General features: G+C 44.7%; 1 protein-coding gene across 1 annotated transcript in view; it reads left to right on the top strand.

Annotated features, from left to right (window-relative positions):
* Positions 1-17961, top strand: part of ADAMTSL3 (ADAMTS like 3) — a 369755-nt gene that overhangs the window by 111318 nt on the left and 240476 nt on the right. The window contains exon 5 of the mRNA XM_040493500.1: positions 10122-10249. Coding sequence (XP_040349434.1) covers positions 10122-10249 — 128 coding nt within the window. The remainder of the gene's footprint in view (positions 1-10121; positions 10250-17961) is intronic.

Below are 17961 nucleotides of genomic sequence, written 5' to 3'. Positions count from 1 at the left end.
AGTTGGGGCGCCTGGGTGGCGCAGTCGGTTAAGCGTCCGACTTCAGCCAGGTCACGATCTCGCGGTCCGGGAGTTCGAGCCCCACGTCGGGCTCTGGGCTGATGGCTCAGAGCCTGGAGCCTGTTTCCGATTCTGTGTCTCCCTCTCTCTCTGCCCCTCCCCCGTTCATGCTCTGTCTCTCTCTGTCCCAAAAATAAATAAACGTTGAAAAAAAAAAAAAAGAGAATGAAATCGTGCCATTTGCAATGACAAGGAGGGAGCTAGTGAAATAAGTCAGTCAGAGAAAGACAGATACACGTATGATTTCACTCATACATGGAATTTAAGAAACAAAGGAGCAAAGGAAAAAGAGAGCTAAGGACATACTAAGAAACAGACTCTTAACTACGGAGAACACACTGTTGGTCACCAGAGGGGAGGTGGGTGGGGAGATGGGTGAAATAGGTGATGGGGATTAAGGAGCCACTTGTAATGAGCAGAGGGTGGTGTATGGAAGGGTCGAATCATTATATTGTACACCTGAAACTATTATTACACTGTATGTTGATTATACTTGGAAAAAAAAAAAACCCACGCGGCCATGCTTAGTTCAAATCGTTGCCATGCTGGGATGTGGGTCCTATATTGATTTCTTCTTTTCTTTTTCTGAGAAGTTGGAAGTATAGGTTTTTATGTAAAATCTCCATATTTTTAAACATTAGCCAGTGAGTACTTTTTTTTTTTTTTTTTGGTAAAGATACTCAATTACAGTTAAATAAATCACATCGCTTCTCGGCCTTTTGGCTAAGATCAAGTGTACAGTTAAATAAATCAGATATGCAGTCAGATTCCTCCTGGGACCACCGGTTCACTCCCTTTATCTTAGCCGTCATCCAGGCACTGCTTATGTTTTATGCACAAGGACACTGAGAGTCTCACCTCAAGGGTGGGGTTGGAAGGTGGTTGTGAGGCCTGGAGACGTGTGAGATTCACATGTACCACAAGCCACTTAGTACGGAAGCCCAAGTCGCCCTGGCACCCCTTTCTCCCTGCAGCTGGGCAGCTGACACGTCCTATTGATTCAAGCTCCCGAAAGCTTCATGTCTAAGAAAGTCGACCTTCAAAGTTCTCATCCCAAGAAAAATACATTTTGTCTCCTCTTCCCACGGTCCTCCCCCACATCCCTACCAGAGCAATTTTGCCAAAGCAACCATTTGCCGAAGTCTCTTCTCTGTTCAAAATCATTCCAGTGAGTCAGGGCACCTGGGCGGCTCGGTCGGTTAAGCATTCGACTCTTGGTTTCGGCTCAGCTCATGATCTCACGGTTTGTGAGTTCAAGTCCCTGCATCGGGCTCTGTGCTGACAGGATGGAGCCTGCTTGGGATTCTCTCTCTCCTTCTCTCTCTCTCTCTCTCTCTCTCTCTCTCTCTCTCTCTCTCTCTGCCTCTCCCTTGCTTGCATTCTTTCTCTCAAAATAAAATAAATTTTAAAAAGTGTTCCAGTGAGTCAGTAAATTACTGTGCTGGAAAGCCTCCCTCGGCCCTCCATGCCCTCTCTCTGCTGCTGGCCACCATGTGCCACACCCACCCAGGAGGCAGGCCTGTGGGGACCGCATCCATGGTCTCCCTCGCCCTCTGGCTCCTGGCTAGATCTGACCGCCAGTTGGGTGAGGACTGCAGGGGATTAGCAAGAGGGAGGAGAGCCGTGTATCTGTTTCCTCAGCTCCCACCTTGTGGGGTTGATGTGGGCTGTAATTCTTTTTTTTTTTTTTAATTTTTTAATGTTTATTTATTTTAGAGAAGAGAGAGGGGGAGACACAGAAGCCGAAGCGGGCTCCAGGCTCCGAGCCGTCAGCACAGAGCCCGACGCGGGGCTCGAACCCATGAACCGCGAGATCGTGACCTGAGCCGAAGTCGGACGCTTAACCGACTGAGCCACCCGGGCGCCCCTTGTGGGCTGTAATTCTTAACCAAGGCCTTAGCTCCTCTCAGGCAGCCTTTGGGCCCAGCGTCTGCCCGCCCTCGCCCCATCTTTCACGCAAGGCCCAGGCAGATGACAAGAATGTCAGCATTCACAGAGCCGGCTCGGTACCGGCCCCTGGGGCGGAGGTGGGTGCTGCAACAGCTCTGGGGTTTCCCGGTGCCCCGTCCACACCTTGGTAAGCAGTGGGTTTTTAGGATGCTCCTCGAGTGAGCCCCATCTGAAAGTGGCCTCGGTGTCCCCGCTGGGACCTGGTCCTCCCACCTAACACGGGACTACGCTGCTCTACTCGGGGCTGCCTCACTCTCGCGGGTCTGGACGTGCTCAGCGGGGGCTCCTTCGTCTGCACTTGGAGAAGCCTTGGCTGTCCTGATTTGGGAAGTCTTCCTAACATTTGTGGGAGACAGGAGGTCCAGCCACCTCCCAAATTAGGAGTTTGGGGCGAGGGCATGGACGAGGAGGTGGACCCCGCAGAACCCGGCTGACTCGGGGGAGGGGCTAGATGAGGTGAGGAGTCCCAGGACGGGGGCGCTGCGTGGCCTCCCAGGTGCTGGGGCTGGCGGGAGCCATCCAGGTAGCAGCGTGCTTCCTCAGAAGCTCTCCTGGACCGCACTGACCCCAGGCTCAGGGAAGACGGCCCGTCTGGCTCTCCGCTCGCTGGTCTCCTGCAGAGAGGGCTGCCAGACTAGGAGGGTCTTTGTACCACTTCGGAGTTGGCCAGGGGACGCAGATGTGCTTGTGTCTGGGGGGACAGTGAGAGTTCTGGTGTGCTTGGATCTGGAATGTGGTGTGAGCCCGAGGCGTGGAAAGGGGGCTGGAGAAAGAGGTAGAGCGGGTCGCAGAGAGCCAGGAGATAGAGGACGTGTGTCTCGAGGGATCGGTGAAGGGTTTGAAGAAGGTGGTGAAATAATCAGGGCCACGTTGTTGGAAATGGTCAACCGAACCCCAGAGGTTGTTGACTATCAGGGTCATGAGTTGTGGATATTCAGGAGTCTCCCCCCTCCAATCGTGGTTTCGGTCGCTGGAGATCAACCACAGCATCACCCTGAGGGAGACGATCCTCCTTCTGACCCAACACCAGAAGGCCAAGAGCACCCCAAACTGCATCACACGCCCACATCTTTCACCTCCCTCCCTCTCCTCAGGTAGGCGCTCTGTCACCTCACGTCATCACAAGAAGGAAAGGGGAGCGAGAACAAGAAGATATTTTGCGAGAGGCTGCGTTCACATAACTTTTATTACCGTGTATTATGATCATTCTATTTCATTACAAGTTATTGTTATTCATTTCTTACTGTGCCTAACTTATAAATTAAATTTCATCATGGGTATGTATGTAGAGGGAAAACATCGTACATTGAGGGTTCAGTACTGTCTGTGGCTTGAGGCATCTACCTGGGGTCTTAAAACGTATCCCCCATGGATGAGGGGGGACTACTAGATACATTTTTCAGTAGAGGGTCCAAAGGGCTGAAAAGGGAGAGGGGAGATACAGGGTTATGGAGCGTTTCTCCATAGTGCCTCGCACACCACTTTAGATATGTCCATATTTAATATATTCTGGTTGAATTGAATTGTTGAGTCTGTGTGACAGCTTGAGTGGCATTTAAAAAAATTTTTTTTTTAACGTTTATTTATTTTTTGGGGGGGACAGAGAGAGACAGAGCATGAATGGGGGAGGGGCACAGAGAGAGGGAGACAGAATCGGAAACAGGCTCCAGGCTCTGAGCCATCAGCCCAGAGCCCGACGCAGGGCTCGAACCCACGGACCGCGAGATCGTGACCTGGCTGAAGTCGGACGCTTAACCGACTGCGCCACCCAGGCGCCCCTTGAGTGGCATTTTTATGTCATTTACCTAATTTATGTATTTTAAAGATTTTTGTTGTTAAAGACCTTAAGGTCACATTAACCTGAAAGAATGTATTTACTGTTAACAAAATCTGGGTCATTTGAGATCTCCTTAAATAACCTTTGTGGTCACATTGGAATGAACATTTATTTGATGTCTGGGAAGTAATATCCCAGTGGAACTTACTTTATTTTGGGTTGTTTTTAATATGGAGCTGTTAATATAGCATTTCCAATAAGTGACCTTATATGTGAAATCTGTGTTTAATTACTAACATTTTTGCAAGACTGGTTAGAACTGTACTGTTCATTATAACTCTCAGATTTAAGGACTTGTCAGGAAAATATTTTATGATTTGATTTATGCGTGGAGATCCAAGAAAGGCAAGGAGTCCTCGAGTCTTTATGAGATTGTGAACACACTTATTCCTGCAATACTCTTGGCTTTTACCAGTCCTATTATATAATGAGTAAACAATATCTCTTTTGAATTTTTCATCCAAAAATATTCCCCAGCTATAGCTTCACGTAGGAAAATATGATTTCCTAAGAGATCTCTAAGCCTGATAGTTTTAACCAAACAGCGCAAGGCACAGTTTACTTCTCTGGACGCGTTTCTGTAGGTTTCCTTTTAGTGGTTCCCCCCCCCCCAACCTTAACAAAAAAGAACTTTTATTGGGTGTTTTATTGCATAAACTGTACATGTTCACTGTATAAAATGGGGAAATATAGATGAGCAGAAGGAAAAAAATCGGCAAGCATTGTAATTCTATCACAGTTCCAAAATAGAGATGAAATTAAGACCACACTTGCAATCATGTTGCAAGACAGAGGTGGAAGGGGTGCTTGGAACAGCAGAATTGGTGCATCCTTGGAAAGCGCATGTCCCTAATGGGGTAGCATTGCTTCTTCGTCAGTCTCCTCGCTCTGGGCTCCTGTATCTGTCGCTGTCGAAGCCCGACAGCCGATTCTGCATCACCGCGTCCCTCCAGGGTCTGTCACCTGCTGCCTGGCTGCCCTGTGACCCGTCCAGGCTGGTCCTCTGGGGACACCATGTCTCGAACATCAGAAGCCTTCCGTCTCTGTTTGTGTGTGGGAAATTAACAAATGTGTCTGGGTCGTGAGCATGTTAAGAATGTGTCTCGCTCGTGAAATAACCTAGATACGATCAAATACGAGAAACAGAAGCACAGTTCTGCTCAAAACACAGAGGAAAAAAGAGAGTCTGCACTGAAATAGCAGGGGAGCTCTGTGGTCAGGTGGGGCCACAGCAGCAGGTCCGCCGCAGGGGAGTGCCGTGGTCAGGAGGGCCACCGCAGCAGGTGCTCTCACTGCGAGTGACGGTAGGGCGGCTGCTGGATTCATTGGGTTCCTGGTCACAAACGCAGCGGGGCATCCGTGAAGAACACGCAGGCTCGCCAGGGTCAAACAGAAGGGGGTTCCCCCTGGGCTCCCCCTGCGACACCCGACATGTGGTTCTCCAGGCCACAGTTGCTCACCTGTCAGAGGGGGCTGGTAGTACCCCCCTGGAGGGTCTGTGAGAAGGTTACAAGGACTGCAGGGAAAGTGCAGACAAGCAGTGCTTTCTGGGGGTAGAAAACCTATAGATAGGGTTCAGGCAATGGCTTGTAGCGTACTTGCAACATGGGCTTTAGATAATTAGGCAAGACGGTGTATGGAGATGTGGGGGGAGAGGCTGCCTCTTCGGGGTGACCGTCAGGCCAAACGTGGATCTGCTCTCCAGCAGTCAGATTTTACCGTCACTGCGTCTCAGAGCTGGGGCTGACAAATGCCCCTTCTCTCGGGAGGCTCACCACCACCCTCAGCCCAGGGACATGGGCCCCACCTGATCTAGGTCCCCTGGTGGCAGGTTTCTTCCCTCCCGTCCCCTCCCCTTCTTCCGCCTCCTAATATTTGATCACGGCGATTGGTATTATTTCGTATTTTCACTGTAACATTAAACGGTGTTCACAGATTCCAAGGCTGATTAGTTTGGCCACTTACTTGGCATTATGGTCTGCTTACTGTTTAAAAAAAAAAAAAGCAGAAATATGCATTAGTGGAATTCTGTAAGATTAGGAAGCTATGGCCGGCACATTTATCGGGGACTTGGGCGGAACATGGAAGCTGCGAAGCTGAGCGAAATGGCTCAGAGACGGGTGACAGGATCAGGATTCCAACAGATCTCAACAGACCGGTGTTCTGGGCCAAAAGCAACAAGAGGAAATTCAGCAGTGATTAACGTTAAGGCTTGCAGGAGTAAAAACGGGGGAGAGCTGGCCCTGCTGTGGCTGCTTTGAAAAAGATGTGCTTTTGCAGGATAACAGCTTACACGTATCAAGACATTCACTTATTACGTTTATTGAGATGATGTGTGGTTCGTGATATATGTGTTATTTTATTTAAATCTTGCTGGGGTGAAGGTTATCATCTCCGTTTTATAGATGAGTTTTACAAAGGTTAAGAAACGGGTCCAAGATTGCACAGCTTTTAACCATTATGTGATACGGCCTCTTTGATGAGATCCAAGAAGCGGTGTGACTGACGAAGGAAGGAAGGAGGGAGGGAAGGAAGGAAGAAGAAGGAAGAAAGGAAGGAAGGAGCTCAGATTTTACTGGAAGAAAGCTGGAGAGTGGGGCAGTGCTTAATCTGTGTTATTTTCAGATACAGGGCTGTATTCTGGACTCTGCATTTTAAGACTGAAAATGTACAAACGTAAGTGTGTGCAGAGAAAATATCGACGGAAGAGCTGGGGTGGTTGAAGGCACGAGATGGCTTGAGAACACTTGGGGAGGGCTGTTGTGTGGAGGTGGGTGGGGGCCCGCTGTCCCCTGCTCTGGGAGGCCATGGGGTCCAGGAAAGAGGTTCGGTGTTGCTGTGAGGACGAACACACAGACGTAAATGTCCAGGAAGGACCCAGGTGGCCTTTGTCCTGCCACAACAGGGCTTTTTTCCGAACGTTTGTGCTGTCTTCATGCTCCCAGCATCAGTGGGGAGCGGCAGGATCCAGGTAGAAATAGGGATGCTCTTGCTGCTGTCTGGGTCAGAATGAGTACTTGAACAGGGAAGACTGGCTAGCCGGCTGGGCGCTGGGGTTTCAGGGCAAAATCCCAACTTCATCTTCACAGTCAAGGACAGGAGAAAAACTCAAGGACCCCTCTTGACATGTGATTTTCTGTTTTCTTAGGGGGAAAATCTCTTACCCAACCAGAGAAACCAAATGCCTGCATTTATAACATGTCTATTTTAGTTATTCTAGAATCCAGATTTTTTTTTTTTTCTTGTAAGTAAAGGTGGAGAAGTTATGGAAACAAACCGGACTCTAACTATAAACCGAACAGATGGGATGGTGGGAATAAAAACAAATTAAAACAATATTGCAAAGAACTCTCAACTTTCATTTAAAAATATATATGATGATGTTTTTCAACTTCTCACATTCAACCTATCGGTAGATCGAGTGACAAAATGAAAAATCAATTTCAGCTGTGTGTATTTTAAACGCTTGCCTAAATGGTTTGGACTCACCAACCTAAACGTCCAGATGAATGCATTAAACTGACTGTGTTTTTTATGAATTAAAACTTTATTTTATGTTATGTTACAGACAGGACACAGCTCCATTTGGTGACGTTTAGTGTAGAAAATTGAACTGAACAGTGATCTAATTAGAACAGTAAATAGTATGGGTTTAATTAGCCCTTATTCGTGATGACAGATTTGATCAGTTGCCAGATATATATCCTTTCCTTTCACTTGACTGTTCCTGAAATATTTGCCTCTAGTAGGGCTTCTTGCTGTGCTATAAATAGGTAGCTTGGCAGAAAGCCATGAAATCCACTGACTGGTGAGTCTTGGGTGGAAGTTATTGGGAACCCCTCCCCCCACCTTGCTTCATTATTTCATTTCAGTTTTGAAAGTCCTTTCTACAGATCCCCCTCTTAATTTAAAAAAATTTTTTTTCTGGTTGGATGAGGTCATGTGGCCTAAGGGCTTGAGGAAGCCTGGGCAGTGTCTCGTTCAGCTGTACGCTGTGGTTTATTAGCATTAGGGTTCCCTTCATAAGTGTTCATTGACTGTGACTTAGGGCTTCCCTGTTAAATTCCCCCTGACTTGAACTTTTCTGCCTGTCAGCAGGATGTGTTCTTTGTTCGTTTGACTGCCTGCATTTAATTCAAGTTTGAAAGTGTTTGCTTTAAAAAAATTTTTTTTTTGTTTTTTGTTTTTTTGTTTGCAAAATGCAGAGAAATAAAAACAAAAGAGGATAAAATCCTGTAGAGTCCTTGATCCCAGAAGTAGCCACGGCGAACATTTTAATTAACTCACTTCTTTCTTAATGCAGGTACCTGGTTACCTGTATGAAGAGTGACAGAGACTTATACTGTGCTCTGAGGATTATCTTTTACCCCCTCCATTAAAAAAAATTTTTTTTTAAAAGGTATTTCAAAAAAAAATTGCAAGTTCAGATACAGCTAATATCTGTTATAACACTACGTGGCTTCATCAGATGTAAGGTTTTGTCATATTGGCTTCAGATCTTTTATGAGGGTGTAGGGGATAGAAGACATTCAGTCAGCATCCCTTCTGTGTCTTCCGTGAACAGCATTGGCTCCTAGCCCCACATTCTCCATTCTCAGAGGCAGGTGACTGTCTTTCTTGCAGCCCGTATACTTGTACTTTATGCATTTTGTGGGCGTGCTCACATACATGCACCTTTATCTGAAGGTGAAGAGACAGGAAAGGCCTTGTGTGTTCGCATTTTAGTGTGATTAAACCTTCCTGCCTTTTCCTTTGTGGTTTCTACTTTTGTTGACCTATCTAGGATGGTCTTGCCTACGTCAAGTCTATACGACTGTTAATCTATAATATTTCTAGCATTTTATAGTCTGAGTGTTTTTAATAAAAATTTCTCATATATCTGGAAGTCATTTTTGGGTATTTTGTGAATGAGTCATCTATGGTTTTTGTTTTGTTTTTAAATACCTTCACGTTGACGTGTGGTCCCATCCTATGTCCTTCTACTTGAGTCTGCTCCTGGACTCCCTCACCCCCCGCCCAACCCTTTTTTTAATTTAATAGATTTCAAATGCTTATTACTATGCCAGTTCTCTACTCTTAATTGAGGCAATTTCCCTCCAATTTCCCTTCTTTTACAGTTTTTGTCTTGGCTCGTATAGACATTTATTCCACTAGATGAACCTTGGAATCATTTTGGTGGGTTCCAAGAAGGTTCTCTTGGGGATTTTGATTGGAGTTGTTATACATTTATAGATTAATTTGGAGAGAATTAACATTTCACAGTACCAAGTTTATCCATTTAGGACTATGATACATTTCTCCTCTTATTCTGTGGAGCCTACCGTAGGCCCTTTAGTAAAGTTTTGTAACTTTATGTAAGCATTGCACATCATTTCTTTTCACAGCTACACTTACGTATGTCTATATATTTTTAACTTATAACTCTCCTCTTTTCTCCAGAGTATTCCAATATAAGTCAGTGATGGCAATTTCAGAAGACTAATTAAACCAAAATGTATTCATAATGGGCCCTTCTCTGTTTTCTTGGATCCCCAAGGCTTTGTTTACTTTGTTTTCTTGGGATGGAGCCCTTTTCAGGAGAGAGGGTCCACGAATCCTTGTGCAGAAGCATTTCCTTGGAGCTGGTGCCCGTCTGTCTGATGGATAGGCAACTCAGAATTTCAGTGGTGAGAAAGTGTTAGGTGCAAGGTGTGACCCTGCTGTGTAGGTTATAAAACATGATTTAATCTATTTAAATTTTGGAATGATAAAATTTCAGACTTAAAACTGAGCTTAGAGGGGCACCTGGGTAGCTCAGTTGGTGGAGCATCCGACCCTTGATGACAGCTCAGGTCGTGATCCCACGGTCATGGGATTGAGCCCTGCATCAGGCTCTGTACTGAGTGTGGAGGCTGCTTGAGATTCTCTCTCTCTCCCTCTCTCTGCCCCTGCCCTGCTCATGCATGCATGTGCGTGCACACTTTCTCTCTCTCTTTAAAAATAAACAAACGTTAAAAAAAACTGAGCTTAGAAGCTGCCTGGACCAAACCTTCATAAGGTGGAAAAATACTCACATGCCACTAGTTTCCATATAAAACTATCGTGTGTGTGTGTGTGTGTGTGTGTGTGTGTGTGTGTGTGTGTGTGTTAATGTAGTCATCAAGGCAAAGCATCTTTAGGCAACTTTGGTCTCTGTGAACAGCTTAGAATAAGACTCTGGGAAAACTGGGGAAGCTTTGGAATATTTCTAGCATATTTGTCTACAGTGTATCGTGTTTTCTTTTTCATGTTCTAGACCTCAAGAAATGCTCAGGCCGAGGAAGACAAAGACACCAACTGGGATGCTTGGGGCAGCTGGAGTGACTGCTCCCGGACTTGTGGGGGAGGGGCATCATACTCTCTGCGGAGGTGTCTGACGGGGAGGTAAGTGGGGGCTGGTTGTGGGATGTCAGGGTCTTTGAAGGGTGGGGCTGGCGAGACAGCTCGGCTTCCGGCCTCGGAAGGTACTATGATGGTGATGTGACATCTGCTGTGTGTAAATATTAGTTATCCTCAAGTTACCATAGTTAAATAGTAATGGTCCCATTTTCACGAGTGTGGCCATAGTCTATCCACGTGAGACCCCCAGCTCAAAGGAGCCTGGGGCACTAGGCGCTTTAAGCTTTGCAGGAGGGAAGGCCTGGCGTGTTAAGTTACTGGCCCCACATTGTCAAGATTAGGGATAATGGCTCGAGTATTTTGGGTGCCACCCTTGAGTTATTTCACTTTTAATTCATTTCTTGTTCACTTTCTCTGAGCATCCCATCCATTAAAAAGGTAAAGCGAGTTCTGTTTTCACACCGTAGGTATGCTTATATTAAATAACGTGTTAAAATATAAGATTGGCTTCTTAAAAAAAGCACATTAAGTTTGTAAGAAGCCCATGGTCATCACTGCGTCTGAGACAATTTGAGGTAACCCTTCATAGGGCAGTTTAAGTCCCAGCCAAGAATTCACCTCGGGTCTCAGAGAAGACAGAGCCCCAGGTTGATGGAACCTGATGTCTTGGTCCTAGACCAAAGGAAGGCTCCAGGATTATGGCAGCCATCGTCAGATTTGGGATATTGTCAGGCAGAAGGGTAACTTGACGTTCCCTGAATAGTGTCAAAGTGTAGATCAGAAATGCAGGGAGAGAGCATCCTGTGTCTGGCTCAAGCAGGGTTTCGATGATGTTGCTGTTTTATGGGATATTAAAGAGTGACCACATACGTCCTGCAGTTTTCTTGAGACAGCACACAGCGGGGCAATTGGGAGATTGTGATGTGGCCTTGGAGAAGGAGGATGCTTAGTCCACTGTCGGACAGCAGGGGAAGGCTATTGGAGGCCCTGTCGGTGTCACTGCCCCCAGGCTGAGTTCCCGCTCAGAGCATTGACCCTAAGTGCGTGGTTGCAGAACTGAAATCTAGGGATTAGTCTTGCACAGACAGATTGGCGTACCTACACCCCCTGTGCTGTTGATGTGGGGAGGAAACGTAAGGCTCTGTTACTCTGAGTGCGTCGTGCACTGTGCAGGGATGGTAGGGTATGTGCTGTTTGGCGCGTATTGATGCCGGTGAGGTCTGCAGTAGGAGGGCCTTAGGCCTGTGGGCAGGGGTCAGGGAGGGACTTCTCATGTGTGGGATAAGATTTTTCCCACTGCCATTCAGTCACCTGGGGGAGAAGTTTCCAGCCTAGAGTCTGATGTGTGGAAGGTAGGACTTTGGCTCCACTCTGTGGCCTCCAAATCTGGGGGTCTGAATAATTTGCATTCAGTGGTGGGGTTTGGATGGGAAAGGAGTGGGGGTTATTTGTGTTTGTCCTTTTTTAAAAAATTTTTTTAAAATGTTTATTTATTTTTGAGAGAGAGAGAGCAGGGGAAGGGCAGAGAGAGTGGGAGACACAGAATCCGAAGCAGGTTCCAGGCTCCGAGCTGTCAGCACAGAGCCCGACGCAGGGCTCGAACTCATGAGCCATGAGATCATGACCTGAGCCGAAGTCAGACACTTAACCGACTGAGCCACCCAGGTGCCCCTGTCCTTTTTTTTTTTTTTAAAGTATGTACTTTTATTTGTTAAAAACAATTGGAGGAATATATTAACGACCATGAATGACCACTTTAATTCTATTGTCATACAACCAAAATGCTCACATATTCATTGATTATTTTATTAATTAAAAAATAACCTTGACTTGGGAATATAGTTTTGGTAATTGATCTATCTCCGTGTGTGTGGATTTGCATCTTCTCTCTCCTAACTGGGGCCAGCTGATCATTGAACGCGTCAGATAAGGAAGGGAGGTGGCCGAGTTTCTTCTGTCTTTTCTGCACCTTCCAGGAAAGGAAATTTGGGATGAGGACAGCAACAGGAGAGGAGAGGTCTGCCTTGACTGTAGCGAGCGGGCCTCGGTGCTCTCTGCTTCGGCAGGTGTTTGAAGCTGGCCGCTTCTGTTGTGAACACTTGGATGGATTTCTCTGAGATGCCGTGTCCCCTTTGCCCCCAGTCCCTTGGCCTGTCTTGGCAGCAGTTCCCTCCAGATGTGTGTTCAAAACCCCGTCTTGCTAATACTGCTCCTTCTTCGGCTCTTGGACAGCTGGGCACCCTCCAGGCTTCTTCCTGTTGATGTCTATCCTCACCCCTTGGCGGCCATCTTGGTAGGTTCCTGAGACAGCGCCATGCTGCCTGTGTCGCACGTGGCCCGCGTCTGGCTCACCAGAAACCGTCTTGCCAACTTCGCTAAATGAACTCTCGAGGCTCAGTGAGCCGGTGCGGCAACAGCTACCCTCCATACACAGGTGCTGCGGCCAGTCTCTCTGCCCTTAAATTTCTCAGGTATGGATTAGCCACCAACCAGCGGCCGGAGGTACAGATTGAACTCTGTAAGTGCTGTCCCTAACATTTCTCCCCCTTGGTTTGGGGTTAGCAGATTGAAGGCCTCATCCCTTCTTTTTCTTGGTGGGGCAGAGTGAAAGGTAGGATCATTACACAGATTTCTCAACGCTTCAGAAATCTTTCCACTCTATAATCCTCCACTGATCTTTCTGTCTCCAAGCACCAGACCCTTTTAAAAATTTATCTGTCTGCGTATCTATTTAAATTCCAGTTAGCTAACATATAGTTGTATTAGTTTAGAGATACAGTATAGGGACTCAGCAATTCCGTACATTACTTAGTGCTCATCATGGTAAGTGTGTTCTTAATCGCCTTGACTTATTTTCCCCCAACCCCCATCCACCTCTGGTGGTCACCTCTATAGTGAAGAGTCTGGGTTTTGGTTTGTTTCTTAAATGGTATTTGTCTTTCTCTGACGGACTTATTTCACTTAACATCATACCCTCTAGATCCATCCCTGCTGTTCCAAATGGGAAAAATCTCATTCTTCTCGATGGATGAGTACTATTCCAGTGTGTGTGTGTGTGTGTGTGTGTGTGTGTGTGTGTGTGTGTGTACCACATCTTCTTTATCTCTTCATCCCTCAATGGACACTTGGGCTGCTTCCATAATTTGGCTATTGTAAATACTGCAGTAAACATAGGGGTGCATATGTACCTTTTCAAATTAGTATTAGTATTTTCATTTCTTTGGGTAAATACCCAGCATGGAATTACCAGATACTATGGTAGTTCTATTTTACATTTTTTACAATTTTTTGAGGAGCCTCCACACTGTTTTCCATAGCGGCTGCACCAGTTTGCATTCCCACCAACAGTGCACAAGTGTTCCTTTTTCTCCACATTCTTGCCAACACTTGTTGTTTCCTGTGTTGTTGATTTTAGACATTCTGAAAGGTGTGAGGTGGTATCTATTGTGGTTTTGATTTGCATTTCCCTGATGATGAGTGATGTTGAACGTCTTTCCACGTGTCCGTTGGCCATCTGGATGTCTTCTATGAAGAAATGTCTGTTCGTGTCTTCTGCCCAATTTTAACTGGATTATTTGGGTTTTATTGGTGTAGTGTTGTGTAAGTTTTTATATGTTTTGGATGTTCACCCTTTCATTGATGTGTCATTTGCAAATATCTTCTGCCCAGACCCTTTTTATATCTTGACGTACGCAAGAGTTCAACAATTGTGAAGGACACTAACACAAAGTCTGCCCCCGTGGTTCTTATAGGGGAGGGATATGGAACAAAATATTCAAAGGGTGGGAGCAGCGTGTGTAAAAATGCTGGAGCAGGAAATGAAAAGAGGCTTTTATGCTTGGAGAACAATAGAGAAAGGAGAAAACAGAACGGGCCAGTATTGAAGAAGGAGGTAGATCTGTAGGCCAGGATTCAGAATCTGGTTCTCAGACTTTTGAATTTCAGACACTTGTAAAATTTCACAAGAAGCATATTTGGAATTGATATAGGTTGTCAATTTTTTATTTCATTAAATAAGGACAAAAACAACAACGAGCAAACAGAACGCAGCTATGGTCTACCATCACAGCCTTTTCAAAAAAGAATTACAATCAGGGTCTTTTCATTTTAGCATCTAAAAGCAGGGCATACTCTTAGATTTAAAAAACCTGCCTTTAAATTGAATTCACTCAGCTTTCTGAAAATCCACTGTTTATCTCTTATTTGTCACACTTCACTTTGGACTAATATAAACTATCGCAGGTATTAACAGCTCAGCGATGGGCAATAGGGAAGCAGAAATTGAGAAGTAAACATAGTCATGGACTCAGAACTTGAGATTCTAAGATCCCTAAAGGAAACAATGTGCAGAAAAGTGACTTTATCTGAGCCATATTTTTCATCCAGGCATTCACTGATTCTTAAGCAATGAGAGGTAGAAAAGCCAAGTAGAAGGCAGTTACAAAGAGGCTGAGACGGTAAGCAGATTTATTGAGAGTCTCATGGTCCTGGGACATAAAAATTGGGGTTCAAAGCCCTGGTAGACACCTCAGTGATAAGCTGGTATCCCTGAAGAACTGTACCCTAAAAGTAAGGGGAAAAACCAGTTCTAATTAGACTAGATGTTGCTAAGACTAAAACTTAGTCTTGAATGAGCTCAACCCCAATTTGAGTTATAAAATTTGTCACTATTCCACCTGCCTCCAAGAAGCTTTAAAAAAGACCCTAAAATATCCCGGAGATTACATGGATTTTCATAGATCATGCCCATAATGTAATAAAATTACCAGTCTTACCATGAGACAGGATCAAGATGAAAAACAGAATAGAAACAGGTACCGGAGCTGTTGGATCTATGTGTTGAAAAACACGACAAAACAAAAACGCTGTAATAAATGTGTTTGGTACGAATAGATGACAAAATACAGGATCTTACCAGAGAACTGGGATCCATGAAATAGCATCAAATGGAAATTTGAGAACAGAAACATATGATAACTAAAATTGTGAACATAACCACAGATTAGAAATAACAGAAAAGAGGGGCGCCTGGGTGGTTCAGTTGGTTGAACGTCCGACTTCGGCTCAGGTCACGATCTCGCGGTCCGGGAGTTCGAGCCCCGCGTCGGGCTCTGGGCTGATGGCTCAGAGCCTAGAGCCTGCTTCCGATTCTGTGTCTCCCTCTCTCTCTGCCCCTCCCCCGTTCATGCTCTGTCTCTCTCTGTCTCAAAAATAAATAAACATTAAAAAAATAAAAAAAAAAAGAAATAACAGAAAAGAGTATAAAACTGTGCTGGCTAAATTATAGAGGGGGGAAAACACAGAAAATAGAATAAAGGATATATGGTATAAGGTAAAAAAGTCCAAAGTATGTGTAATTGGAGTCCTAAAGGAAAAGAAATGGGCATAGAGTACAAATACGATTTGAAGAGTTAGTAGCCGAGAATTTCCCAGAACTTCTGAAAAAAGTTACTGCTCTGTAGGGATCAAGCCACAAATTGATGCAGCCCTGAAAACCCCAAATAGAATAAATACACATAAACCCATTATAGTAGAAGAAAGTCTTAAAATAAGTCAGAGAGAAAACACATATTATCTTCAAAGGAGCAAAAATCAGGTGACTGTAAATTGTCATCAGAAGATAATGAAATGACCTGCTTAACGTCTTGAAAGAAAATAACTATTAGAGTAGAATTCCCCATGAAGGAAAAGAGCCTTCAAGTGTGAAGGTGAAATAAGGTATTTTCAGGCAAACAAAAACTTTAGAATTCTTTGCTACTTGAACTGTGCTAAAGGGAGTTCTTCAGGTAGAAGGAAGGTGACCCCGTCTGGAGAGTGGAAACTCAGGAGGAAATGGACAATTGAGAACAGAAATATAAATGAATACAAACCATTTAAAGTAATAATAGTATGTTTTGTGGGGGTTTAAGTATATGTAGAATAAAAAAACAAAACAAAACAGGGAAACCATAACATGAAATTTGGGAAGGGGGTAAATGGAGTTAAAGTATTCTAATGTTTTTGAATTGCCTAGGAAGTCATAAAAGTGACTAACATTTGACATTTCAAAGTCACGGGTGCATCTTGTAAGTTTTAGGGTTACCATTAAAAGCCTAATAAAAAATTCTATAACTACCAACCAGCTATCATAGAAATAGAATAATGGTAAAATGTTTGGTTGATTCCAAATAACTCAAGAAAGAAAACTCATGGAGAGAAGATGGAATACGGAGAAAGTGTGACAAATAGAAAACAAACAGCAAGGTGGTAGATGTGAACCCCTGAATATATCAGGGTTTATATTAGATGTAAATGGACTAAGTCCAGTTAAAAGATAAAGGCTATTAGAGGTAAAACACCAATATCATACGCTGTTTACTAGAGACAAATGTGAAGTGTACGGACACCCAGCGACTGTAAATAAAAGCACAGGAAGAAGCCATAACGTGACACTAATTAAAAGAAAATTGGTAAAGCTGTACGGGTATCAGACAAAGTAAAAACTAAGGAGAGAAGAAGCATTATCAGAAATAAATCTTTTGGAATAGTAAGCTCAAGCCATCTTTGTAGGGAAGTGTATAGCCCAGAATATACATATCAGAATATACATATCAGGGTTGGCTGAGAACAATCAATGGTCTAAGCTTCCATTTAAACAATAAGAACAAATCTGGGGCGCCTGGGTGGCTCAGTCGGTTAAGCGTCTGACTTCGGCTCAGGTCATGATCTCGCGGTTTGTGAGTTCGAGCCCCGCGTCGGGCTCTGTGCTGATGGCTCGGAGCCTGGAGCCTGCTTCGGATTCTGTGTCTCCCTCTCTCTCTCTCTGCCCTTCCCCTGCTCGCTCTCTCTCTCAAAAACAAACATTAAAAAAATTTAAACAAACAAATTTTAAAAAATAAGGATATATGTATATGCGTGCGTGTGTGTTTTATTTCTGAGTCCCTCTACTCCAAATAACAGGGATCTGGATTTTTGGTCAGAATGTCATCAAGTCCCTAGTTAATTCAGTTCTGGATCTCCATGGGAAAAATGCCCTTTTGTCTGGGTAAGAATCACTGTTCTAGAGGTACTGCATCTTTGGGTCAGTATCTCCATGCTGAAAGATCAACAGGAAGCGTGGTTGGACGGCATTCATGGGAAGGAATATTGCCTTTCTGCTAAATGAATGTCTTTTCTATGATTTTCGTGGCTTGCTTTTATTTGGAGATCGTATTTGTGGTACCTATACTTTATGTAACCTTTCCAGAGTACCCTAGCCCGTGTAGGCACTGAGATATCACGGGGACCTCCATCTCGTGGGATCTTCGGTGTCTTTTGTTAGTTACCCCCATCCTGTTATTTGCAAGGAATTCTGGCTACATCGTCCACTTTAATTTAGTGGCTAAATGTAGGTTCTCACTTAGCCTCACTTTTACGTACAGTGAATGGTATATTTGTGCACCCCCTTTAAATTGTTAATTTTTTTAATGTTTATTTATTTTTGAGAGAGAGAGAGAGAGATAGAGCATGAGTGGTGGAGGGAGCGGAGAGAGAGGGAGACACAGAAGCTAAAGCAGGCTCTAGGCTCTGAGCTGTCAGCACAGAGCCCAACGTGGGGCTCGAACTCATGAACCATGAGACCATCATCTGAGTTGCAGTCAGATGCTTAACCGACTGACCCACCCAGGCACCCCCACCCCCTTTAATTCAGACTTGCTTACATTATATCTTGAAGTTCCTGGTTTGTGTATAGCCTCTGTGAATTTCCACGTATAATATAGAGATGTCCACTTATTAAT

This window comes from Herpailurus yagouaroundi, unplaced genomic scaffold (assembly GCF_014898765.1).
Source record: "Herpailurus yagouaroundi ecotype Mexico unplaced genomic scaffold, PumYag 185, whole genome shotgun sequence".
NCBI lineage: Eukaryota > Metazoa > Chordata > Mammalia > Carnivora > Felidae > Herpailurus > Herpailurus yagouaroundi.
This window is presented reverse-complemented; position numbering and strand designations above follow the sequence as displayed.